Genomic DNA, 27,113 nt, shown 5'->3' on the forward strand with positions numbered 1-27,113 from the left:
GACAGGTTGCTGAAGAACTTCACAATTTCCTGAGTAGTACTGAATGGTCACCTCTTCTGATGAAATAAACTGTGGCCAGACTTTTTAGGCCCCGTGTATGTTAACATATTATATTTTAACATCTTAAAAGTTGTACAACCACATTACTTCCGTAGTTTTAAAATTTGTATATAAAACCACAAAATGGGGAGGAAATTAATAAAAAGATGACGTACCCTACCCTGATTTAAGTTAAGAAATTACTTTGGTAAACCATGTGTTTTTTTAAATACTTTTTGTTATACATGTTTTGTAAAGGCAACATAATGTCATATCTAATCAATAAAGAAAAAACAACATTATATTTTAAATATAGCAGTTATAACATACTCACTCGGTTTAGATGATTCTGAAAATACAATGAAGGAATATTCCCAAGGAAAAGACTGACTATTAATATCATCTTGGACATGTTTACATAACTCTGTTTTGTCTCTGTTTCAGTCTTCCCTGTTCTGCCCTAAATGTATCTGCTCTATTTTATTTTTTTATTAGTTCACTTTTACAAAAGTTATCAAAAACCTAAAAAAAGCAATACTAATATGTATAAGGAATAAATACACTCACCTAAAGGATTATTAGGAACACCTGTTCAATTTCTCATTAATGAAATGATCTAATCAACCAATCACATGGCAGTTGCTTCAATGCATTTAGGGGTGTGGTCCTGGTCAAGACAATCTCCTGAACTCCAAACTGAATGTCAGAATGGGAAAGAAAGGTGATTTAAGCAATTTTGAGCGTGGCATGGTTGTTGGTGCCAGACGGGCCGGTCTGAGTATTTCACAATCTGCTCAGTTACTGGGATTTTCACGCACAACCATTTCTAGGGTTTACAAAGAATGGTGTGAAAAGGGAAAAACATCCAGTATGCGGCAATCCTGTGGGCGAAAATGCCTTGTTGATGCTAGAGGTCAGAGGAGAATGGGCCGACTGATTCAAGCTGATAGAAGAGCAACTTTGACTGAAATAACCACTCGTTACAACCAAGGTATGCAGCAAAGCATTTGTGAAGCCACAACACGCACAACCTTGAGGCGGATGGGCTACAACAGTAGAAGACCCCACCGGGTACCACTCATCTCCACTACAAATAGGAAAAAGAGGCTACAATTTGCACGAGCTCACCAAAATTGGACAGTTGAAGACTGGAAAAATGTTGCCTGGTCTGATGAGTCTCGATTTCTGTTGAGACATTCAGATGGTAGAGTCAGAATTTGGCGTAAACAGAATGAGAACATGGATCCATCATGCCTTGTTACCACTGTGCAGGCTGATGGTGGTGGTGTAATGGTGTGGGGGATGTTTTCTTGGCACACTTTAGGCCCCTTAGTGCCAATTGGGCATCGTTTAAATGCCACGGCCTACATGAGCATTGTTTCTGACCATGTCCATCCCTTTATGACCACCATGTACCCATCCTCTGATGGCTACTTCCAGCAGGATAATGCACCATGTCACAAAGCTCGAATCATTTCAAATTGGTTTCTTGAACATGACAATGAGTTCACTGTACTAAAATGGCCCCCACAGTCACCAGATCTCAACCCAATAGAGCATCTTTGGGATGTGGTGGAACCTTGTTGAATCAATGCCACGTAGAATTAAGGCAGTTCTGAAGGTGAAAGGGGGTCAAACACAGTATTAGTATGGTGTTCCTAATAATCCTTTAGGTGAGTGTATATATTCTGACCTTTAGTTACATGTAGACACTATATATATAACAATCAAGTACAACAAAATGTTTCACATCACAATTCATATTGTAAACAAACTTTGCTCTTCTGTGCTATCATTCAATTGGCTACCATATCTTTATTTCAGTGGGGAAATTTACTGTACTGAAGAAGATAAACCATTAAAGCTGCAGTCGGCAAGTCTGGCAGATTGAGTGGACTTAGCCAAAATTTTGAATGTTTACAACTCTCATGCCCCTCCCCCACTACCAACGAGCACCCGCCCATCGTCAGTGCGTGTGCACCAGATTTTCTGTCTCTTCAGCATCGATCAACACCATGGACTCGGAGGTAGGCTGCCCTGGCTAATCTATCCATAGAAAGCAATAACCGAGGAATTGGAAGCTTGTTAGTAGATTTTATCTCCGCCATCACGCTTCGTACAATCTTCAGGCGAACTTCAGGCGTGTCGTGTGCATGTGATATTGTAATGAGCGCGCGTCTGCGCGAGGGAGAGGGGATCTGTAGCGTGTGCACGACCTGTGATTGACAGTCAGATCTCACACCCCCTGCGCTGATTGGACCCGATGAGCCGGGAGCGGTGGATTTTTGCAAAACAAATAACACGCTCCAGGTGGAGTTAGAAGCTTGGGGTTTTTTCTAAAACCACCTTATTTATGTTGTTCTGTCGGATTATAGTGTCAATTTCACTGAATTTGATCAAAACATTTTTGCCGACGGCAGCTTTAAACAAACTGATAATCAATTATATTTTTGCATCATATATAAGAGATGCTATGATACATTTTGATTGTTTGATTGTACATTTATATGGTACATCAATATCAAGTAACTTGCGTACAAGATAAGTTCTATGTGCCAAAAAAAAAAAGATTTAAAAAAAAGGGGATTTATAAATGTAAATTTACTGATTTAGAAATCTAATTCTCATCATGGCAACCTCCCCACACAAATACTGACTTTAAACCAGCACCCAATTCAGAGGTTGCGTTTACAAAAAAAAAAAAATTCCACCATTTACAGACTTTTTAAAACATTGAGAGAAGATTCAGAATGCTTTCTGTCATTTCGCTCTACTGCATTCCCCTACATGGAATTAATGTGTGTGTCCTACCTCTTCTCATCATGACTCCGCAATACTTCTCACACTCCTTCTGGCTGTCGAACTTGTTGTCATTGCCCTTGCAGCCTCCATATATGAAGGGCACACACTTTCCCGCAGAAGAATCGAAGGCCCACATGGGTATGGCTGCTTCACAAGGACCAGCGTCCATAGGCAGTCTACAGGCATCTAGATGGACAAAATACACTGTATATATTAGGAGGACCGCACCAAGATGAAGTGTGTGCTAGGTCATTATGGGCCACTCAGCTGGGCTGTAATTCATCTTTGAATCACACACACAAAAACAAGGGTCTCATAAGCACACACACACACACGTTGGCACCTATCATTATGAGGACTTTCCATAGGCGTAATGGTTTTTATACTGTATTAACTGTATATTATCTCCCCTAAACCTCACCCTACCCATCTCAGAAAACTTTCTGCATTTTTTAATTTTTGATAAAACATTTAGTATGTTTTTTTAAGCCATTTTAATTACAAGGACTCAGGAAATGTCCTCTTTAACCATGTTTATGCTGTAATACCCATGTCATTATGCAAATTTGTGTCCTTAATCATATAAAGCACACACACACTTACATTTAGTCATTTTGCAGATGCTTTTGTCCAAAGCGACTTACAAATTAGGACTAAATTAAGCGAGTCATAGTGAAGAGGCAAGAAACAACGCAAGAAGTGCTCAAAATACTAAGTTCAGGCATTGGTCAGAGTAGCATAAGCCCGATAAGTGAGGATTTAAAGGAAAAAGGAGATTTTTTTTTTTATGAGGTTAAGTGCTCACGGAAGAGATGGGTTTTCAGCTGTCTTTTGAAAGTTGTCAGGGATTCTGCATTCCGGATTGTGTCGAGGCTTCGAAACAATCCGACACCCGCCTCAACAGGTTTGCACTGCACAACATCAGGAAGATCAGGCCTTTCCTAAATGAACATGCAACACAGCTTCTCGTCCAGGCCCTGGTCAGGGATTCTGCATTCCGGATCAGGGTGGGAAGAGCATTCCACCAGCATGGAACCGTGAATGAGAATGTTCTGGAAAGTGATTTTGTGGCTCTCTGTGATGGAACCACGAGATGTCGCTCGTTGACCGATCGTAGGCTTCTGGTAGGGGTGTAGACTCGTAGGAGTGAGTGAAAGTAGGAGGGAGCTGAGCCTGTGGTAGATCTGTAAGCAAGCGTCAATGCCTTGAACTTGATGCGAGCAGCGAGTGGTAGCCAGTGCAGGGAGATGAACAGAGGAGTGACGTGGGCCCTCTTGGGCTCGTTGAAGACAAGATGAGCTGCAGCATTCTGAATCATTTGTAGAGGTTTAGTTGCACATGATGGAAGTCCAGCCATAAGAGCATTGCAGTAGTCAAGCCTAGAAATGACCAGGGCCTGGATGAGAAGCTGTGTTGCATGCTCAGTTAGGAAAGGCCTGATCTTCCTGGTGTTGTGCAGTGCAAACCTGTTGAGGCGGGTGTCGGTTTGTTTCGAAGCCTCGACACAATATGGCACATTTGCTTCAACAGTTTCATTGTTTCACAAAGCCTCGATCTGCCCACCACTACCTTCAGTGTGAGTGTAACCATATTAAAATGCTAAATGTAGCTTATGGTCAACCTGATAGCTGAAGAGCCACATTAGAAGAATGGCATTTGGACAGCATGCTTACCAAGTAGCATGCTAAGCTAACTAACATAAGGCAACAAATACAGGTAAGGTCAACTTTGGAGACAAATATCTCAGGAACTTTAGTTCCTAAAAGACCTGGTGTTTTACCTCACAGCACATCCAATACAAGTCAATGGAGTTGGACAAAAACTACGCTATAACTAGGGGTGTAATCAACCAAAGAAAATCTTGGTCGACTGAAGTCCTGAAATTTTCGACTAAAAATGATGTTAGGAAAAAAACGTTAAATGAATTAGCTGAGCACTGTGCACAGTACTTGGCAGAGATGGGACCAAGTCACACATGTGCAAGTCTCAAGTAAGTCTCAAGTCTTAACCTTCAAGTCTCAAGTAAGTCCCAAGTATTTTTTTCTTGGGCAAGTCAAGTCAAGTCAAGTCAAGTCACAGGCTATGTCAAGTCAAGTCCAAGTCAAGTCACCTTATTATTATAATGTTATCTGCAGAATCTGATCTTAATAAAGTGAAAAGACAAGAAATAAGTAACTGTCAGTAAATTACAATAATTTGGATTTGCATTGTAAATACTCATGTTCAGTAAAATACATAATGGGATCAAACAAAATTGTAACTTCATAAAATTATTTATTTTTCACTTCTGCCACAGTGTTTGAAATGTTTTAAATTTTCAACATTGAGTCCATAAAACAAATAACAGCTTAACATCTAACAGACTCCTCGCTGAACACCTCCTTCTCTATCTCTCAAACACAGTTTAGGTACAACATTAAACTTTGTTACATTTCTCCTCTCTCTCACACACACACACACACACTCATTCTCGCTCTCTCTCACTCACTCACACACACTCTCTCTCTCTCTCTCTCAGACACACACACACTCTCTCTCTCTCTCTCTCTCACACACACACACACACACACGCGCACGCACACACACTTTCTCTCTCTCTCTCTCTCTCTCTCTCTCTCTCTCTCTCTCTCTCTCTCTCTCACACACACACACTCCCTCACTCTCTCACACTCTCTCTCTCTCTCTCTCTCTCTCTCTCTCACACACACACACACACACACACACACATACACGCGTTTTTTTTGACGGCCTGCTTAAGCCTCTGTTATACTCCAGTTTTGACGCGTACACGACAGCTGTGCACAGCTCGGACGCGGACGACTAGCATTTATACTTTCTGCTGAGGTCCACTCGGTGAAAGCGTTCAACGCATGCGCAGTAGATCGGCTTGCGCTGTTTAGCCTAGTGACCGCGCATACTTGACAGCGCAGTCATAAAAAATGGGAGGCACGCGGATGTCCGCAAGCAGCCTGATTAACACTCAAGTCATTCAAGTCATCGTGTCTCAAGTCAAGTCAAGTCTTCAACTTCCAAGTCCGAGTCAAGTCTCAAGTATTTTATTTTTTGTCAAGTCAAGTCACAAGTCATAAAAACAGCGACTCGAGTCGACTCGAGTCCAAGTCACCAAGTCACAAGTCCCCATGTCTGGTACTTGGTAGCCTTGTTGTCCACCTAAATGATTTATAAATAATAATAAAACGAATAGGCTATTTGCAGTATATTAAATCGTTTTTACCTAATTATTTTGCACAGTTTCGCATTTTGAAATGAGTCTGACACACGAGTTGTCCGCTCTGACGGCGCTGCATCACGTGCACCTGCGCAATATTATGTTATAGCTTATGATTTCCGAAAACAGTATGTTGTCAACTAGTGATAATCACAAGAACTTTTGAGGAATATGCAACATAATTTAGACCATTGTTTTTGTCATGTATGTATCATAACTGACAGACACACACAGAGCGAGGCTGAACACAGGTTCGGGTTCGCGGCTGAGACACGCGGCTGAGACACGAAAAGACTATTACTCTTAAACACAAAAGGCACATCCACTTTAATAAAAAAAGAATATTTATTAAACAAACGAGATCAAGAGCAGAAAGGAAATAAAGTGCATAACTGAAAAATAAAGCATAGGCTCAAAACTAATACAAACAGTGGGCACAGCATTTGGCTCCAAATAAAAAAAATAAAATAAGTGCCCAAATCCAATAATTAATACTAGAAATATTACACTAAAACATTGAAATATGGCAATTCTGATATGTTCATATAGCCTACTCAAAACAGACGAGCCAACTTAACGCAGACAAGTTAGCTTACCATTTTTAGGTGATATGACATGTTTGTCGTCGAGCTTTGATATGCAAACTGATGCTTGCAAAATTTGCATTTTGACTTTTTCCACGTTTTCTATTTAAAAAAATGCTGCCACACTGCCGATGTCTTTGTTGACATTGTAGAAGAGGACTGAGTTAATATGTATTAAACGCTCTCACAATTAAATCAATCATATTCAGCAAACCTTCTAGTAGCCTACTTTCTTCAATCCGTCTTTCTTCTCCAGTGGGTTGGGCTAATCCAAAAGAAGTGAACACAAGGGTTCTGAAGACAGACTGGGTCTGTGAAACAGGGGTGCTCTGAAAACACCCCCATTAGCAATTAGTGCTTTCTGATGAAATGAACGAGGCAAAACTGATGAAATGAACACAGAAAAAAAAAAAAAAAAAAAATCGACCAGTCAGAATTTTGGTGCTACCACAGAAAACGACAATTTGTCCAAATTTCAAACTTAACCGTTCTATTTCATCAGAAACGATCTAAAAACAGGGCATTAAGTGTAAAATACCGACCTTGTCCTTTAATGGGCGGAGTCTTAATTTAATGTTGAATGTGCATGTCATTTTTCTTGATCAAAAGGTTCAAAAGTTATTATAACCATTTCAAAAGTGAATCTTTGAACTGGTGGGACAATTCACCATGACGTCACAACAGTAATAGACGTTCTTCCGGGTGGCAAAAGCTGAAGCGTTACTATGGCAACCATGATGGCAACACTGGTAAATTGCTTGGAAGGAAGACGCACCGTCGACAGTAAAAATGTAATAAAAATTAAAAAATTATTAAATAATGCGTTTTTTAATCATAATAACAACTGTGTTTAATGATATAAGTAAAAAATATAATAAATATGTAATATAGAAGGCCTAAACATAATTAGCAAAATACTCTCTCTCTAGCTCTTTTTTCCAGCCAAAATAACGTGCTATAAAGCCTATCATGGTCATTAAATGGCTTTCCTGAGTTAAATGTTATGTGACAAAATTGTTCTCCAGCTGTTATATCTTTGCACGTTTGAAAAACACTGATTGGTCGATATTATGTATGAGGAATATACATTTCGGTAAGTAGGGCATACCTGGCAACACTCCCGTTTTTCCCGGGTTTCTCCCGTTTTTTAGCCCCATCTCCCGGACCCCTCCCGGTTTGTTATTTGCATGGCCCGAACTCCTTTATGAATAATCGGACCAATAGTTTTTATAATGTTTACCAGTTGCCAGATCTTGTATTAAATGCATTATATTCACACACCATAACTTTCAACCCATTTGTCACCTCAACCTGGCAACTTATATCCCAATTGCGCAGTCGCGGAAGGTATAACCCGAAAGCGATCCGATAGACATGGCAGGTGAAGGCGGTGTCCCTGCAAAGAAACCTAAGTACCACAGTGTTATGTTTGTACCAGTGTTAAAAACTACAGTGCAATGTTTCTGTGATGTTTTGTTGTAGCCTAATCAAATTTAAAAAAATAAATAAATAAATAAATTAAGTTATGTTTTCATTTATGGTTATTGCAATGTAAATAATACACTTAACACATACAGTACACTTAACAGCATGAACTTTTAAGTGTAGCCTACTGCACACGTGAGGTTTTTAACTGCATGTTCACAGAGTAAACGCAACAACGTCTGACTTGCAACACACACACAGCTACAGCTGTGCTCACTCAAGGTGATTTTATTAATTAAACAACCAATCACAAATGTACACACTCCCATTACTCATCACGTGCCATTTCATTCATCTCGATCAACTCAGACATAAATATCAATAAAGAGACAAAAAAAAAAAAAAAACACATTATGGCATTTGCGAGTTTAACAAAACAAAAACAATGCACATTGAGAGCACACGGTTAACACCCCCACTTGCTCTCACATTGTTAACAGAGTATATCGCATCATTTTCCAAAAATCAATGCATCAAACTTCATCAACTTACACTTGGTTACAGGCTTTGTCAACACATCTGCTACCATCTCATTAGTGGGACAATACACTAATGTAATGTCACCATTATTTACAGAAGACCTAATAAAATGGTACTTGACGTCTACATGTTTGCATCTTTGCCTGCTCACGGGATTTTTTGCTAAGGCGATTGTACATTGATTATCTTCATATACCTTAGGTTGCGAATACTGACATGTATCAAGATTTTCCAACAGTTGTTTAAGATAGAGACACTCCTATATGGTTGTGGCTAGGGCTATATACTCTGCCTCACAGGTGGACAGTGCGACAGTTGGCTGTTTCTTTGTTTTCCATGAAATCAAAGCACCACATTCAGTTAGACTTGCACAATAGCCTGTTGTACTACGTCTGTCATTGCTAGCCGCCTAGTCTGCATCACTGTAGTATGCTCTTATTCCCTGTCTCATTACATTTTCTGTAACACAGTTCTTTGTCAAGTGTACCTTTAAGATACCTCAGTACATGTTTAACTGTGGACCATTGCTCAACAGTTGGCTCTGTGAAATATTGTGACAGTTTGCTTATAACAAAACTTATATCAGCTCTAGTACAGATGGACAAATAGATGAGGCTTCCCACTGCCTCTCTATATTTTTTCACATCAATCAACTTTTCGGCATCATTAGTGTAGTCAAGTTTTTGTTCACAAGGAGTCGATCTAGGTTTGCAATCCTGCATATTAAACCTTTGCAATATTTTTGTCACATATTTTGCTTGTGACATTCTCACACAGTTGTCACTCTGGTTAAAATCAACACCTAAAAAATGCCTTAATTTGCCCAAGTCTTTAATTTGGAATCTTTCAGTAAGCATGTCCTTCACACGTCTAAGAACATTTTCATCACTTGCCACAATCAACAGTTTGCAAGAAACTTTTTAACTGCAAGAAACTACAGCGTTGGCTGTTGTCTTCTAGCGATTTAAATCTAGCGGGTTTAGTGTATCGTGTCGCAAATACAATGACACTGGTAGTGACGATTCTGTCTGACCATCAGTGATCTGCAGTGTTTTCACGTCACATTTTAGTATCGGTACGGTACGGAACCTCAGTAGAGGTGGTACCATTTAAAGCGAGCCGTACCGTACCATGCAGTGGAAATGCGCCATAAGTGAGCCATACCGAACCATGCAGTGGAAAAGCACCAAAGAATGCCGTACCGAACCGAGCCATACCATACCATGCAGTGGAAAAGCGCCATTATAATGTTCTGAGATGTGCCTATTCATATTTTGGTTAGGTTGTTTACATATTTTCTTCGCTCTGTAATGAAGTTAAAAGATCTCACCGTTGAATCGATCATCGGAGATTCTTCTTTCGCTCCAGCAAACAGAGGAACACAATAGAACAGCGACCAACGAGCAGGAAAGCCGAGCTGTCATCCTGAGACCTGATCTGACAATGGACTCTGTCTCTGCTGGAAATGCACTGAATTAGGGTTTTAACACGCTTTTAAATATACAACTTTGGAACTTTAGGTGCGTCTCCAACTTGCCTGTAGCTTTAGTGGTGTAATCTTAAAAACCCTGATTAACTCATTCAGGTGTGTCCGAGTGCTACTTAAGGGCACGTAATAATAATTACCGTAATTAGGAGACACACCTGAATGAGTTAATCAGGGTTTTTAAGATTACACCACTTAAGCTACAGACAGGTTGGAGACATAATTTGCGGGTGGGACATGTCCCCACCACGTTTATGTAAACTAGTTAACCTGTATTTAATAAAAAAAATATATATAATTGAAATTAAGATGCTCGCCTGCCATAAGTCTCCAAAAGATTGAGCTGAACTGACCACGGAGAAGTCTTCTGTGATCTAAATATTGTAAGTATGGAAATTCAAATGCTTGCTATTTTAGGACAGATTTGACTTACTTTACCTAGCCTGAGAATAATTAAAATAAGGTGGAAGGTGTCTATATTTAAGACCCAAACAAGGGGTTAAACTAAGCACCATAAAACAATATGTACAGAATATACAGATAAGGAAGAAGTACTATGGACATAATTTACAAAAAAAATGTAATACTATCAGTATGATATACAGATTGGTGATATGAACATACTATACAGATGGATTGTGCAGTAAATGTATGTACACTATGAGCAAAAACTATGAATATAATTACAAATGGATAAGAATAAGCTATACATTAAGATATATAAACACTAGTGCAATGAACATTGAAAGTGCATAGAAATAGAAATTCCCAGTACATAGTACTCAGTGTGTAGATAATTATTATTTTATTTTATTTTTTTTACCGATTTAATGATGGGGAGGGGTGAAGAGTTTGTAGTGGTGTGTGAGGGGGGTATCATTGGGCAGAGTTTAGTAGGGAAACAGCTGTAGGGGAAAAGCTGTTCCTGAGTCTGCTTGTCCTTGTTCGGAGGCTCCTGAAGCGCCTCCTAGAGGGCAGTAAGTTAAACAGTCTATGGTCAGGGTGAGAGGAGTCCTTAAGAATGCCGTGAGCTCGACGTAAACAGCGTTTTCTCTGGACATCCTCAATGGCAGGAAGTGGTGTCCCTGTGATGCGTTGGGCGGTTTTCACCACCCTCTGCAGTGCCTTGCGGTCAGCAACTGAGCAGTTCCCACAGACTGTGATACAGTTGGTCAGGATGCTTTCAATCGCACATCGATAGAAGTTCACCAGGATGGCTGGAGACTGATGGTTCTTCTTCAGTGTCCTAAGGAAGAACAGGTGTTGACGAGCCTTCTTGACTAGGCTGGATGTGATGGTGGTCCAGCTCAGGTCCTCCGAGATGTGGGTTCCCAGGAACTTGAAGCTGGAGACACGTTCAATAACCATCCCGTTAATGTGGATGGGGTCATGTGTTCCACTTTTCTTCTTCCTGAAGTCCACAATAAGCTCCTTTGTCTTGCTGGTGTTGAGGAGCAGGCTATTGTCATTACACCATGCAGCCAGGTGCTGTACCTCCTCCCTATAGGCACTCTCATCATTGTCTCTGATGAGGCCAATCACTGTTGTGTCGTCAGCAAACTTGATGATGGATTTGGATCCATGCACAGGCCTGCAGTCATGGGTGTAGAGGGAGTAGAGAAATGGGCTCAGCACACAGCCCTGTTGTACGCCGGTGTTGAGTGTGATGGTGGTGGAGCAGGTGTGGCCTGTGTGACGGGGCGCTTAGCTACCGTCACGGCAGCGATGCGCTACCTATTACAGTTCACAAAGACTGAGTGCAAATGTTGCTTGTATTTGTTTGTCAAGCGTGTTAATGTGTTTTGTTAATCCTTATATTGTTTCAAATCAGCGGTAACCTAGCTTTTTATCAAAATTCCTACAGTAATCCCGTAGTTTCGTGTGCACACTTATAATATCTATTACTATGGTGATTTATATGCTATAGCTACTGTCATCAATACATATCTTACTGTTTAATATCATGTTATTTATCGCGCAATCATGATTAGTTTCAATAACCATGTAACACATGTTTTCGTTAATTATGTATCTGTTTATTTAGTTTAAAAGGAACATAGCTTTGACATACCATCTTTGTGTCTTACTGGCGTCTCCGGTTTGTTTGGGTAAAGGAAATTTTGCCGCAATTGGGGGGTTTAAATGACGCTATGACTTCCGGGTCAATTGCAAGTGAACCGGAGTTTGAGTAATAAATTTTTTGGCTGTTAATATGATTTGTGGCTTTGCCAAATGTTAGCTGGAACCATAGAAATAATATTTTGTAATTTTCTAGTTTTATAGATGTAGTATTTTGGCTGTTTTTAAGCATTTATGGACTATTCACCTGAGCCACCCCTGCATTGTAATATTGTGTTGGTATGTGCCAATTTCAGGGGTACCTTTAGTCCTATAAAGATGAGTAGCTTCATTCTCTTGGGGGGGCGTGAGATGAGAGGACATAAGTCTGTGTGATGCTCTATGTATAGTGGCTTGTGTAAAGGTCAATTTCAAAGCAGCTGCAAAATTTAGATTTTTTGTTTTTGTTTTGACTCTCATGTCAATTTATTTTCTTTATTAAACAGTATTTTTTTTTTTCTTTTTCCTTTTTTTTTTTCTTTGTAAATTTGTATTGCCTTTCTTTGGCCTTAATTGACCCTTCGCTAAGCCACGCCCGAAAACCGCCACAGGCCAATCGTGGCTTAGCAACCGTAACTAGGCGCGGGAGGTCTGGCAAGCTTTCGAGCGAGGGAAACATGCCGAAGCGGTGTGCGTATGGATTGTGCAAATCTGATACCCGGTATCCTAAAAGTTTGGACGGGGTGGTGGATTTTGTTCCCTTCCCGAAACCTAAAACCCAAGGGGAGATGCATTTATATAGCGCTTTTAACAATGTAGATTGTTCCAAAGCAGCTTTACATTGATAATAGGAAATAAAAAGTAAAGTGTTTTGGCTTTATAGCAGCTCTAGAATAAAGTTATTGTCCAGCTCGTGGATCAAGCAGTGTGATTAAAGGCAAGACGGAGGCTCACTGACATAATTTAACATTACTTAAAAATATATTTCAGCATTTTGTTAATCGACGGCCAAACTAGAAACGTTACCCCAATCCGATCGCGACTCTCCCGGTGTTAGTTTTAGTAAAAGTAAAAGGTAACGTTATTTAGTAAAAGCAGTGAACATCACGGGGCTTGCCGGAGATCTCCAAGGAAAAGGTTGGTATGCAAACTTAATCAGTTCATAACAGTAGTCACTTATATGACCCACGACGTGTGAGCTGTAACGTTAGCCTGGCGCACTACAAATATAAGCGGGAGATCGTTATCATTGCAAAGTGGTCAGGCTAATGTCTTGTGTTTATTCCACAATACATATGGATAAGTTGTTTGATCTATAAATATTAGAATATTTTCACATTTCACTTACCCTGCTGGCTCAATTTGTGTGTTTCCCATTTAAATGATCAGTGTATGAGGCGGCTGCTGCTTGCGCTGGGACCTAACGTTATAGACTTTAGCTTCAATTTTGATGAAATTATTCTCTAATCGTTTGCATATTATGTCGTGGATATATCCCTCGAATGCATACTGCAGTCTTGTTCTCTCATATTTTCACCTGTTCGCCAAAAATGACGTATAGACAACCTCATAGCTCGTGGTCAGTCTACCTCGGATGGTTTAGACATTATGGCTGATAATCTAAATCCTTATGGAGAAATACTGTTGACCGGAAGTTCTGAATCCCTACTCCGCGTTCCGGAAGCAGGAAGTGTGACATAGGCCTATTATCTCCTTAGGAATGTCTGAAACCAGTGCATACACACTGTAATAGACGTGCCAGGCGCAAAAGCTTGACAGGCGTAGCAACAGTAACTAAGGAGGGCGGGGCTTAGCGAAGGGTCAATTGGGGTAAATAAAAAGATCCCATCTGTTCAAACTCATCCAACTTCTCCTGAGTGTTTACATCTGCTCATGACGACTCAGCCACATTTACCCTCAACAGCCTGACCTAACATTCTGAGGTCTGTTGGTCAGAAAGTCCATAATCCAGCTGCAGAGGGAGGTGTTAACACCCAAGTCACCAAGTTTAGTGATCAGCTTGGAGGGAATGACGGTGTTGAATGCTGAGCTGAAATCAACAAACAACATCCGTGCATATGTGTTGTTGTTATCCAGGTGTGTGAGTACCGAGTGCAGTACTGTGCATACTGCATCCTCAGTGCTTCTATTGCTTTGATAGGCAAATTGGTGTGGGTCCAGTGTGGGTGGGAGGCAGTTCTTGAGATGTGCTAGGACCAGTCGCTCAAAGCACTTCATAACGATGGGTGTGAGTGCTATGGGCGGTAGTCATTCAGGCACGTTGCGGAAGAGCGTTTCAGCACTGGCACAATGGATGTGGACTTAAAGCATGTTGGCACCATTGCTTGGGTGAGTGACAGGTTGAAAATGTCTGTGAAGACCCCTGCGAGCTGCTATGCACATGTCCTGAGCACACGTCCAGGAATGCTGTCGCGGCCAGACATCTGTGGAGGTGAGTTTGAGGGTCTGATGGTCTCCTGAGAGTGTGATCTTGGTGGCTGTCTCCTTGTTGTTGTTGTCAAAGCGAGCATAAAAGTCATTTAGCTCATTAAGGAAGGAGATGTCTGTGACCGTCGGAGTGGAGTTGCATGGCTTGTAGTCACTGATGACCTGGATGCCCTGCCACATCCGCCGGTGGTCAGAGTTGGAAAAATGCTCCTCTACCTTTTGCTTGTAGCAGTGCTTGGCCTTCTTGATGCCCCTCTTCAGGTTAGCCCTGGATATGCTGTAGGCCTGAGCGTCATCTGATCTGAAAGCAGTGTTGCGGGCTTTCAGCAAGAGCCGCACTCCCTTGTTCATCCATGGCTTCTGATTAGGGTACGTTGTGATCTGTTTCTCTGTTGTAACACTGTCAATGGAGGTATTGATGTTATCCAGTACAGAGGTGGTTTAACAATGTCTGTGTGAGAGCCACTGGCAGCCTGAAAAGCAAACATACCCCAGTCCGTGTGTTGAAACTTGTCCTGAAGTACAGATTCTGCTCCCATTGGCCACACTTTGATGGTCTTCACTGATGGCTTCACACGGTTGATGAGGGGTGAATACTTGGGGGTGAGAAACAAAGAAAGGTGATCAGATTGTCCCAGGTGGGGAGGGGAGTCGCGATGTAAGCTCCTGCAATGTTTGTGTAAACATGATCCAAAGTTTTTTCTCCTCTAGTGTGGCAGGAGACATGCTGATGGAATTTGGGGAGCACTGTCTTTAAGTTGGAGTGGTTAAAATCACCCACAACAATAAATCCAGCTTTCAGGTGTACAGTCTGTTGTTTACTAATGGCCGCATGCAGTTCGTTCATAGCTATGTTCGTCTTGGCTATGTTATCAGAACCATGATGTGATTGTCCATGCCAAATTTGGGAACAGCACCACCTACAGGTCATGAGATCTGGAAAATGGCTATATTGACACATCTTGAAGAGATAAACAGTTAACAATCTTCTGTCTCCTGTCACACTTCTTGCCGGAGTTCCGTAGTGGACTAGCCTTCCACCTAACTTCACAAAATAGAGTCCTTTACAGTAATAACTTTTGAACCTTTTGATCAAGAAAAATGACATGCACATTCAACATTAAGACTTCGCCCATTAAAGGACAAGTTCGGTATTTTACACTTAAAGCCCTGTTTTTAGATCGTTTCTGATGAAATAGAACGGTTAAGGTTGAAATTTTTTTCAACAAGCCCCCCCCCCACCCCCAACCACCTGCACAATGGCAGCATAGGTGCACTGGAATAATCCTTCCTAAAATGCATTAAACTTTCATTTACAAAGACGTGAAACTCACCGAGTGGTCAGGGGTGTTCACTGATATGCTCACACCAAAATCGCTGCAAAAGATGCTTTCCAACAGGTAGGGATGTACCGATCCACATTTTTTCACTTCCGATCTGATCCCGATACCTGAATTTGGATATCGGCCGATACCGATACTATTCCGATACCAGAGCTGTGTTTGATTTAATATTATTATTATCATTATTGTTTATTTTATATGTTGCTGAAATAAACTTCTCTCAACAGGCAAGTATGAATGATATGATATGTACGTATGCATGTATGTCCCAAAAGGCAACTTGAGGTAAGTATAAGGTCAGAAAAGGAAGTCAGAAAAACAGGAAATCCTGTTAACAGGAAAAATCCCATTCTGAAAAAAAATATATGCAACTGTAAGGGTTTCAAATTGATTGTCATGTCAATATTTATTACATTACCAAAAAGTCAAATACTTGCGTCTTGAAATATAAGAAAAGTGCAAGTGTAAACATCTTACACACACACTATCTGAAGGGTGATCCTCGCTCCGATGCAGTAACTCTCTCGATGAATGCTCGATCAACATCAGCATCGTGCAAACAAACAAGCAGATTTCGCCTCAGACGCGCGTCGATTTCGCTTCAAACTTTTGCTTTTTACGCACGTCAATTTTTCTCTGGTCGCGCGAATGGATTCAAAATATTCAAGCGTCCAAATAGACGCGAATTTGACGCGCTATTCGCGTTTGGTGTGAACGCACAGTAACGTGGTGCTTTTTTAAATGTTTGATTGCATTCGTTGTGTTGTACGACGCGAGGGAGCTTTAAAACGCTCTGAATTACAGCTTTGCAAACATTGCATTTTGCTGTCTTGCTCTGCGGTGTTTCCAGTGTGAAGTATTTCCACACAGCGGACGTTGTTGGCTAGCCGCAAACCGTGGAATGGATTTCCTGAGCGGGGGCGTGTCTCATAACTCTGTGTCTCATTGAGCCGCGCCTCCGTTCAGGAAATCCATTCCACAGTTTGCAGCCAGCTAGCAGACTCGCCGGCGGGAATCACTTTTGGACTTTGGAGTCATTTCAGCAGACGTTAAAGCGAGCGCAGACATGACTCATGGATATCGGATATCTCAGCAGGTTGGATCGGGAAAATCCGATACGTGAATTACGCTGGTATCGGGTCCCGATACCGATACTGGATCGGATCGGCCCCATCCCTACCAACAGGTGTTATATCATAGTTTTTGTCCAACTCCAATGACTTGTATTGGATGTGCTGTGAGGCAAAACAGGTTTTTTAGGAACTAAAGTTCCTGAGATATTTGTCTCCAAAGTTGACCTTGCCTGTATTTGTTGCCTTATGTTAGTTAGCCTAGCCTAGCATGCTACTTGGTAAGCATGCTATCCAAATGCCATTCTTCTAATTTGGCTCTTCAGCTATCAGGTTGACCATAAGCTACATTTAGCATTTTAATATGGTTACACTCACACTGAAGGCTCTCCTCTGCAGTTTGGTGAGTCAGGGTCAACTGCATGGCGCAAGCTGCAAACAGTGGCATTTTTCACCTACACTTCTGAACCAGCTGTTTCCCCATAGACATTAGATTTCTGCTGTTTTTGTTCTTCTGGCTCTGCACTGCTGTTGCTGTTTCTTCAGGGGCATGGCCCTGAAATCGCTGCTTGCAGTTTTGTACTTTGTACTTGTCCCTTTACCCCTTTAACAATGATGTACCATTAAGCATTGGGGATAATTATAACTTATTTATTGAAGTATTACCTTACAAGCCACTTTTGTTAAAAAAAGAAAAATGTCTGATTGCATGAGTTTAATGAGTTCTGTCTGTTTTGCTACAAATGTGTTACTATTTTCTTTTTTTGTGTATTAAAATGCTTAATGTAACTGTTCAACATAATTATGCCACAAAATATGAATCGCCGTCCATGTTTTATATTAGCATTACAATAGTAGTGGTAGGTTCTGTGTTGTAATGGCACTTTGTAACAATTTAGGGATAAATGGTAGATTTCTAAACTAATTTGACTTTGACTCGATGCAGATATATGTGTGGCTGTTATACTTCAGTTTGATACACGCATTACAAATTCCCCAATGATCGTCTTTAGTTATCTTCTGTATAGTGGCCAGTTGGTGCCTGGTGAAACTAAATTGCGTTTCTGTTTCTGATAAAGACTGCTCTAAAGGACACGAATGCAATGATTTGATTGTGGAACTGATTTGATTGTCTCCCTGCATTCAGCCATTTTCATTAAATAGTGGATGTCAGAGGTCCTCCAAAAGAAACACTGAAAAAAATGTTGCTGTTGAGTTTCACAAGAAAATGCAAGTGATACATTAAATTAAATGTGAAACTTTGAAGGAGACAGACTGAATTTTTTCATGGTAACAGAAAATTATTGAATGGTGGAGACATACAGCATTCAGTAATTATGGTTTGTCATGTGTTTGAATAACAGTAAAGCCAGGAGTGTGTCCAAGCACAGACGGAATGATAGGATTGTGTGCTGAATCTTGTTTCGGTGACGATGACTGTCCGGGGGATGCGAAATGCTGCAGTAATGGATGTGGACATTACTGTACAGCTCCATATAAACGTAAATATGTATTATAGTGTGGATCAGCTTTTTTTGATTTTATCAAAATGCATAGTCATTCAACATTCACTGATATGCTGTTATATAATGCATCACAGGGAAACCAAAGCCCAGAGTTTGTCCAATAACAACCCTTGAAGTATCAGAGGAATTGTGTGTTGAGTCGTGTTCCCATGACAGTGACTGTCCTAAAGATGAGAAATGCTGCAGTAATGGATGTGGACATCAGTGTACAGCTCTATATAAAGGTATATTAGTGTGTGGATCAGCTTTTTTCTTTCAAAATACAGGGAGTCATTCAACATTCACTAATATGCCATTATACAAACCTGTTACGAGACCATCAAATAAACTGAAATGGTACAACAGTGCATATCAACTTAATTTAATGAAATATAATGATTTGACATAAACAGAGCATGGTAGTAAGAAAGTAACTCCAAAAACAAAACAAAAAAAAAACCCTGACCACACATCTACAAGACAAGTGAAACTTGCCTACCTCCCAAGTCCCAACCAAAAACAAAAGACAAGTTTGTTGTGAGTCTTAAGGGTCCTCTAACTGCTACACTAAACTAACATTAAACTAAACAACGTGAAAACCCATCACCAAAATACCACCAGCTCTAAATATAAATTATAAACTAAAAATAACACAAGTCAATCCCATACCGGGAACATGCTTGTCAAACAAAATCGTTACATCAGTACAAAAACCTCAACAAAGAACATAACGAGCCGTGCCAGCGAGACATGGAGCTGCGTTGGGATGCTTATCAGAACCATGATGTGATTGTCCATGCCAAATTTGGGAACAGCACCACCTACAGGTCATGAGATCTGGAAAATGGCTATTATTGCCAATAACTTTTTAACAGTTTGTCAGAAAATCATGTCTATGGATTCCTTGTGTCAATGCTACAGAGTTTCACAATTTTGACATAAATTGCAGTGTCATTTTTTTTTTTTTGGAACTAAAGTTGCTGAGATATTTGTCTCCAAAGTTGACTTTGCCTGTATTTGTTGCCTTATGTTAGTTAGCTTAGCATGCTACTTGGTAAGCATGCTATCCAAATGCTTCTAATGTGGCTCTTCAGCTATCAGGTTGACCATAAGCTACATTTAGCATTTTAATATGGTTACACTCACACTGAAGGTAGTGGTGGGCAGATCGAGGCTTTGTGAAACAATAAAACTGTTGAAGCAAATGTGCCATATTGTGTCGAGGCTTCGAAACAATCTGACACCCGCCTCAACAGGTTTGCACTGCACAACACCAGGAAGATCAGGCCTTTCCTAACTGAGCATGCAACACAGCTTCTCATCCAGGCCCTGGTCATTTCTAGGCTTGACTACTGCAATGCTCTTATGGCTGGACTTCCATCATGTGCAACTAAACCTCTACAAATGATTCAGAATGCTGCAGCTCGTCTTGTCTTCAACGAGCCCAAGAGGGCTCACGTCACTCCTCTGTTCATCTCCCTGCACTGGCTACCACTCGCTGCTCGCATCAAGTTCAAGGCATTGACGCTTGCTTACAGAACTACCACAGGCTGCAGCTCCCTCCTACTTTCACTCACTCCTACGAGTCTACACCCCTACCAGAAGCCTACGATCGGTCAACGAGCGAAGTCTCGTGGTTTCATCACAGAGAGCCACAAAATCACTTTCCAGAACATTCTCATTCACGGTTCCATGCTGGTGGAATGCTCTTCCCACCCTGATCCGGAATGCAGAATCCCTGACAACATTCAAAAGACAGCTGAAAACCCATCTCTTCCATGAGCACTTAACCTCAACAACAACAAAAAAAACTCCTTTTTCCTTTAAATCCTCACTTATTGGGCTTATGCTACTCTGAACAATGCCTGAACTTAGTATTTTGAGCACTTCTTGTGTTGTTTCTTGCCTCTTCACTATGACTCGCTTAATTTAGTCCTAATTTGTAAGTCGCTTTGGACAAAAGCATCTTCAAAATGACTAAATGTAAATGTGTGTGTGTGTGCTTTATATGATTGAGGACACAAATTTGCATAATGACATGGGTATTACACTGGTATTACAGCATAAACATGGTTAAAGAGGACATTTCCTGAGTCCTTTTAATTAAAATGGCTTAAAAAAACATAAACAATGTTTTATCAAAACTGTAAAAATGCAGAAAGTTTTCTGAGATGGGTAGGGTGAGGTTTAGGGGAGATAATATACAGTTAATACAGTATAAAAACCATTATACCTATGGAAAGTCCTCATAATGATAGGTGCCAACATATGTGTGTGTGTGTGTGTGTGTGTGTGTGTGTGTGTGTGTGTTTATGAGACCGTTGTTTTTGTGTGTGTGATTCAAAGATGGATTACGGCCCAGCTGAGTGGCCCATATTGACCCAGCACACACTTCATCTTGGTGTGGTCCTCCTAATATACAGTGTATTTTGTCCATCTAGCTGTCTGTAGACTGCGTATGGACGCTGGTCCTTGTAAATTCGAGAGCAAGTGGACTGTGCGTCTACCATAGTTAATGCATGTATGAATATTTATATCTGCAATAGACTTCAGCAGATGATTTAGTTAAACTAACATATTACAGCAAGTCGAAGGCGTCAGCTGACATGGCATTAAAAAGTTACAATAGTAGGAGTAAAACCATTAAAAAGTTACCATAGTATAAAAACTGTCATTTTGTGTACCGTAAATCCTCTAATAGTGGCCTGTATTCCATTAGTGGCCGGGTCTCTAACATTGGCCGGTCTCGCTGTTGGCGGAGGTAAATAAAGGCCGGTCTCTAATAGTGGCCGGGGCTATTATTAGATACAACGTTGTTCTGGGCAGGCCACAACATTATGCTTGTGATAGTAACATGCAAATACCACAGGGGGGCAATGTTTGCTAATGAATCCAAGCCATAGCTATGGTAGCCTGGTCATGTCAATCACTTCGCTCTTGACTCGCACGTGAGAATTCAGTCACCGGTAGGCTAATGTTGTTTACCATGGCAGCTGCGGAGCCAAAGAGGATTTTTGGCGAAAATCTATTTTTTAACCCCCTGGGATCGACAATCGCACTGGCGCGATAGGCTCGCTTTTTTTCTTAAGTGCAAACGAGTTTCAAAATACTCTGTTGACTTTGATCTCTTAATTACGGAGAGCGCGCGTTATTCAAACGCAAATAATCTGAGGCGATCCACGCAAACCTGAACACCCACAATCAGCTGGATAACACATCTATCTAAGTAATAATAATCCTGGAAAATTTACCTCAGAAGTGCTTGGAAGTATTATTTCGAGGAGCAACGGATCCAGCTGAGAAATAGGTCAGTTCTATTTGCTTTGTTCTAATCGCAATAGTGTCTGTAAAAGTTACACGCAAAAAGACACGCGTTTCTAGTGTGTGAATGAATGAATGAAATCAATGAATGCACAGATGCGTGCTGTTGTGGAGCTAACGTTACTACTGCTGGAACAAATACTGTTTCAAAATGAATCATTGCTTTTCACAAAAAATATTATTTATATTATATTTATTTGTTGTTAATGTTCTGTATGCATACCATAATGTTATATGGTAACTAACTGTACGTTTTAAATAAATTAACCTAGTATTTTATAGGTTAAAATAGACACAAAATCTCGTTTTTATTCATTCTACTGGTAGTCCGTTTTGCTCAAATACAAATAAAGGCCTGTCTCTAATTATGGCCTCCTTCCAATAAAGGCCTGGGCCGCGATGCGCTTGAGTAAAATAAAGGCCCGGGCCTTTATTAGAGGATTTATGGGGTAAATACAGATAAAAACACAAAGCAACACATTCTCACCTGTGAAAGGTTATCCTTTCTTCGGGAATTTAAATCTCGGCGGTTTCCCAATCAGGAGTTGTGATGTTGTGGCATCATTGATTCTCACTGTGAGTGACAACACGCTGACCATTCCAAGATGGCGGGAGCGCCGACGTGTCTGGAGCCATCGAAAATGGATTTATAGCCTATTTATAATAGGTTATGGTTGTTGCACACATGGCCTGCAGGTCGATGTCCTGTGGATAGTGATGTTACGTCTGACACCGACGCTCCGAAGCTTGCTTCAAACTCGAACGGTCCTTGCAATGAACCACTGCTTCGGAGCTTGTATCATTACGTCACTAGTCACGTGAAAATGACTTCTGAAGCAAACACACTGGTTCACTCCTGTAGTGAACCACCTGACTGCTTTGACAGCCCAATCCAGTGTTGACAGGTTTGAAACCTGGCGGCTGTATTTCTTATAAAAGTGAAGCCAAACCATGGCAACACCGTGGGTTGTAGTAGTCGGTAAATAATATTTCTGAATAAAAACCATACCATTAAATTAACACTTTGTCTAAGCCTTCTGCATGTACCCAAAGCACACCCTCTGCCACAATTTTTTTATTTTTTATTTTTTTATTATTAAAGGTGCATTGCGCAACTTTTCATGTTAAAAATACCCGTTTTCTAACCCATACATGCTTAAACAATTGCCTGATGGGCTGAATGAGCCCTTCTCTGATCACTGCGATTGCCTCTATAATCCTGTACAGTAAAATAAATAAGAGGGATTCGGGTCGGAATCTGAGACTGGGCGTGACGTCATGCGCGTTCACGGCACGCTCATATGTCTGGCAGGTTTGTGTATGCGCCGACGCCGCCATTCTCCGTAGAAAATGGATTCTAAGAGACCGGCTTGTAGTTCATTTCAAACACCAACGCAAACTCCACGTAAGATAAAAAAAGAGAACTTTTGTCTAGTGCAACCAAAAGGTCCAAATTGGAGTCAGACAGGCGTCGGGGTAAGACGAGAGTAAACATAGGGAAGGCTTTCAACAAATGTGGAGAGATCTCCGGTCTGCTCTAGGGCTCAAACCGGATCCTCAGTTGGCTTTTTTCTTGATAAAAAGGTAAGATATATCCCATTCTCTAATGTCTGATACGGCCAATAATGACAATAAATGACGATCCATAAAATGTGTAATGCTTTAGCGTAAGCTAGATAAATGTACAATCGGAATAGGTTTTACTAACTTACCATTGTCAGTGATCAGGTTCAGAATGATTGTGATATAAAATGCTGATATATAAGTTAGATACTTAGACACAAATTTTGAGCAAATTACTGCTTAATTACGATGTATTGCTATTGGAATATGCTACTTAGCTGATCAATAAAACAGGCTAAACCCCCGCAAATCTTCGTCGGACTAGCCTGTTTGGCTTTTATGGTAACGTCATAGTGCCACTTGATTGTTTATTACCTTGAGACATTTGGGTGTACTTTGTTGACCGACTGTGTATGGTATGGTATCATGATTACTATTTTGAGCTTTTACAAAGTAACTTATATTGTTCATGAACGTGTTTCCATAATAATGGTCATAAGTGGATACAGTAAACACATAACACAGTTCAACATGGCGATAGATGGGAATAAAAAACGAAGTTTTCTACTACCCCCATTTTTTCCCTCACACATAAGTGTGTTATTTACTCAATTGCCTTTCCTTTCACATATTTTAAATTACTTGCAGATTTAAAACTTTATTACCTCTGAAGACATTATGATTGTAAACAAAAGATTTGTGCGGCTGATGCTCCTTGGGTTATGACCAGCTCGTGCTCGTGCAAGCGTGCGTGTGCGTGTGGTCCGTGAACGTGCACACCTCTGGTTGCAGTTTCGCTTGCCGCCAGAGGGGGCGTAGTTCTGCGAAAACTCAGACTCTTGCGCAATGCACCTTTAATTAGAGAACATATGAACATTGTTACATAAAAACATGCATCAAAGACAGAAACTTCAAAAACTATACAAGTACAACCAGTTACACAAGCATATCCTTTTCAACATCCCACCAGTTAACAAGTTATAGAGTTCTGCTTCCCACAGCTAAACAAGATAAAGCTTTCACACATGATACTGCCCTGCTAAAAAAAACTAGAAACCATTTCCGAAATTCTATTGGATTTAGTGGTTTTCATGGGAATTTTATTGGTTGTAATGGAAATTATAGTGGTCTCTGTGGGTCTCTACTGATATGTGTTGGGTTCTATTGGTGGGGGCATTAAATCCTAATGGAATATGTCCCAAACACACTACAAAAAAGAATTCTGTAGTGGTTTAATGGTAAAAGCCAATGGTTCCTATTGGTATTTTAATAGAAACCATTTGAATTTATTTGATGGTTTCCAACTTTTTTTAAGCTGTTCTGATTTTCTGTCCTTGTCTAAAGAAATAATTACACACACACACACACACACACACACACACACACACACACACACACACACACACACACACACACATCATGCTTAATGTTTTATTATCAAGGTGAACACATGAAATTCATAAGTATCTGTAAAATTCACCTACATAAATAAGTTTCACAGCACTAACACTGTTTCAGCTTTGATCGCCTCGGTAAACACGTAATAAACGGGACGTTAACATATAAGCCTTGCATTTTATGGTTGTCAGCTTTGTTGAATTACATTTATTTCACCAGGAGATGGTGCTGCAATTTCTATCTGAATGAAGCTTCGAGTAATGAACCATTTTCAGTATCAGAAAGCAATAATGCTTCGAAACGCTTCATTTGGCCATCACTACCTGTGGATGGAGTGGTAGTGGTTCTCATTTAGCTTTGGGATCAGAACTTCATTTGGATCACAGACAGACAGAATGATGCGTGTTGTTCTGGTGTTCCTGCTGCGCCTCCTGGGACTGTTGCATGCTGGGCCTTTGCCCGATGAGCCCGTCCTCGAGACCCAGGAGAAATTTGATGTAAAACGGGTAAGTGTTTCCTTTTGGAAGTTTAAGAGACTGTTTATGCATAGGAGACCAGGATAAGTTTTCATAATTTTTACAGTTTCGATATAGTTGATTTCTATACAGACACAAAAATTCAAATGCATTGATTACATATTATGTATTGAACACTTCAACCATTATTGGTCGGGAAAAAGGACTTTTGACCTTTTGTGACAACATGCCCCAATGGTCACACTGTATGTCACAATGGGAACTTATTGTTTATTGACACTAATTTTAGAACACCACTTAAAAAAAATAAAAGTATTTAAAAGGTTTCGTTGCACTTTACTAATATTTTATATTGTAATATGAAATATTATTTGAGAAAAAAATTATATAAAACAAAAAAGTACATACAACCTTTTAAACATGAAACAAATATGAAACAAAAAATTATGAATCAGTTTAAAATTAGGCTTGTTATTTGCATTTGAGCAATCTTTCATTTTGAAATAATTAAAATGCAATATTTTGAGAAAAAAAATATTATACTGTAACATGAAACAAATATAAGCAAATCATGAAATAGCCAAAATAATAATTAATTTTATTATTATAATAATTATTGAATACAAGTTTTACATGTAAAACATTTGTGCTGCCGACCAACCTAACATTATACAAAATGTTCAGTTGAAATCTATTGCTAACTAAACAAACAAACCAAAAAAATTATATTGTAATATTACTTTATAGGTCTTAGTTAACCTTTAACTGTCACCGTCCCGTATACGGGACGCCTAAGTTTACTTCACTATATTACAATTAAATCCTAATTTAATCATGACAAACTATATATCGTTGGAAAGGTCCCCGGGGGCAATATTATTGTGCTTTAATCGCCCCTATCTTCAGTTGAGATGTTCAGAACTGCACCATATTTCATGTGTATGATAAACTTGACATCCTCTGAGGGTATCCTCTGCTAAGTTTAGTAGAATTTCATCCATGGGGGGGTATAAAATAAATTCATTTGTGTGCACATTTAGTGACTGTGTGCTGTTGAGCGAAGGGTTGCTGGTTTAGGATGATACTGTCACACACACACATGCAGGAATACAAACAAACGCAAGCATGCACACACACTGACATCCACACGCACAGACACACACCCATACACACACATACAAATCCACATGCACAGACACACACACACAAACACACATGCGCACACACAAACACACACACACAGACAGAAATGCACATACTACTTCTTTTTTTACATAAACACGTGTAACCCACTCGAAAATAGCTACTAACAAGATTACATTATTCTAGTTTAATATCTGATTTCTTGATTACTTTTAGTTCTCTTACGAGAGTCCTCTCGTACTGCGTTTTTGTAAAAACGCTACGGGAAAAGTCTCTTTTCACGAAATACTGAAGCAAAAAATTATCCTTAATTTTCATAAATGTAAAACGCGTTGCGGCAGTGCTTAGCTATGGCGAGACGGCTTGCTCGCTCATTGGCTGCTCTGCAGCAACTGCATAAGCCTATCGAGCGAGGCCTGAGGTGACGTCAGGCCAACGAGGACGCTTCGCGCCCTCCTAGCCATTTCCCGCCGAGACGGGTGTGGCTAACCTCTATATAAGGAGCTCGAGAAGGCTTATTCACTTGATTTTTCATCTCTTCAGCGAAGCTCTCACATCGCTGGATCACGAGGAAGCAAGCGTCGTTTGAGGCAAGCACTTCAGCGGGACGAGTCACTTGAAGCTGCTGGCAACGCCGCCTTCTACAGCCGTACCTGCTGCGCTTTCCGGCGCTATATCCTTTC

General features: G+C 40.4%; 2 protein-coding genes across 3 annotated transcripts in view; one reads left to right on the forward strand and one right to left on the reverse strand.

Annotated features, from left to right (window-relative positions):
- The window catches only part of LOC311285100 (actinia tenebrosa protease inhibitors-like), a 32,373-nt gene extending 14,848 nt beyond the window's left edge, over window positions 1-17,525 (reverse strand). The window contains exons 1-3 of one of the 2 annotated variants that reach the window (XM_084400556.1): window positions 10,157-10,198; window positions 9,950-10,078; window positions 2,851-3,027 (exon numbers count right to left, since the gene is read on the reverse strand). In XM_084400556.1, the coding sequence (XP_084256682.1) occupies window positions 2,851-3,027; window positions 9,950-10,043 (271 nt within the window). In that variant the 5' untranslated portion in view covers window positions 10,044-10,078; window positions 10,157-10,198. Of the gene's footprint in view, window positions 1-2,850; window positions 3,028-9,949; window positions 10,079-10,156; window positions 10,199-17,483 lie in introns of those variants that run through there. The other variant, XM_084400557.1, reaches the window with a different exon arrangement.
- Window positions 17,526-25,191: 7,666 nt separating this feature from the next.
- LOC311285105 (protein AMBP-like) overlaps window positions 25,192-27,113 on the forward strand; it is a 64,292-nt gene continuing 62,370 nt past the window's right edge. Inside the window, exon 1 of the mRNA XM_084400565.1 lies at window positions 25,192-25,317. Coding sequence (XP_084256691.1) covers window positions 25,207-25,317 — 111 coding nt within the window. The 5' untranslated portion in view covers window positions 25,192-25,206. The remainder of the gene's footprint in view (window positions 25,318-27,113) is intronic.

Source organism: Rutilus rutilus (genome assembly GCF_951802725.1).
Source record: "Rutilus rutilus genome assembly, chromosome: 25".
NCBI lineage: Eukaryota > Metazoa > Chordata > Actinopteri > Cypriniformes > Leuciscidae > Rutilus > Rutilus rutilus.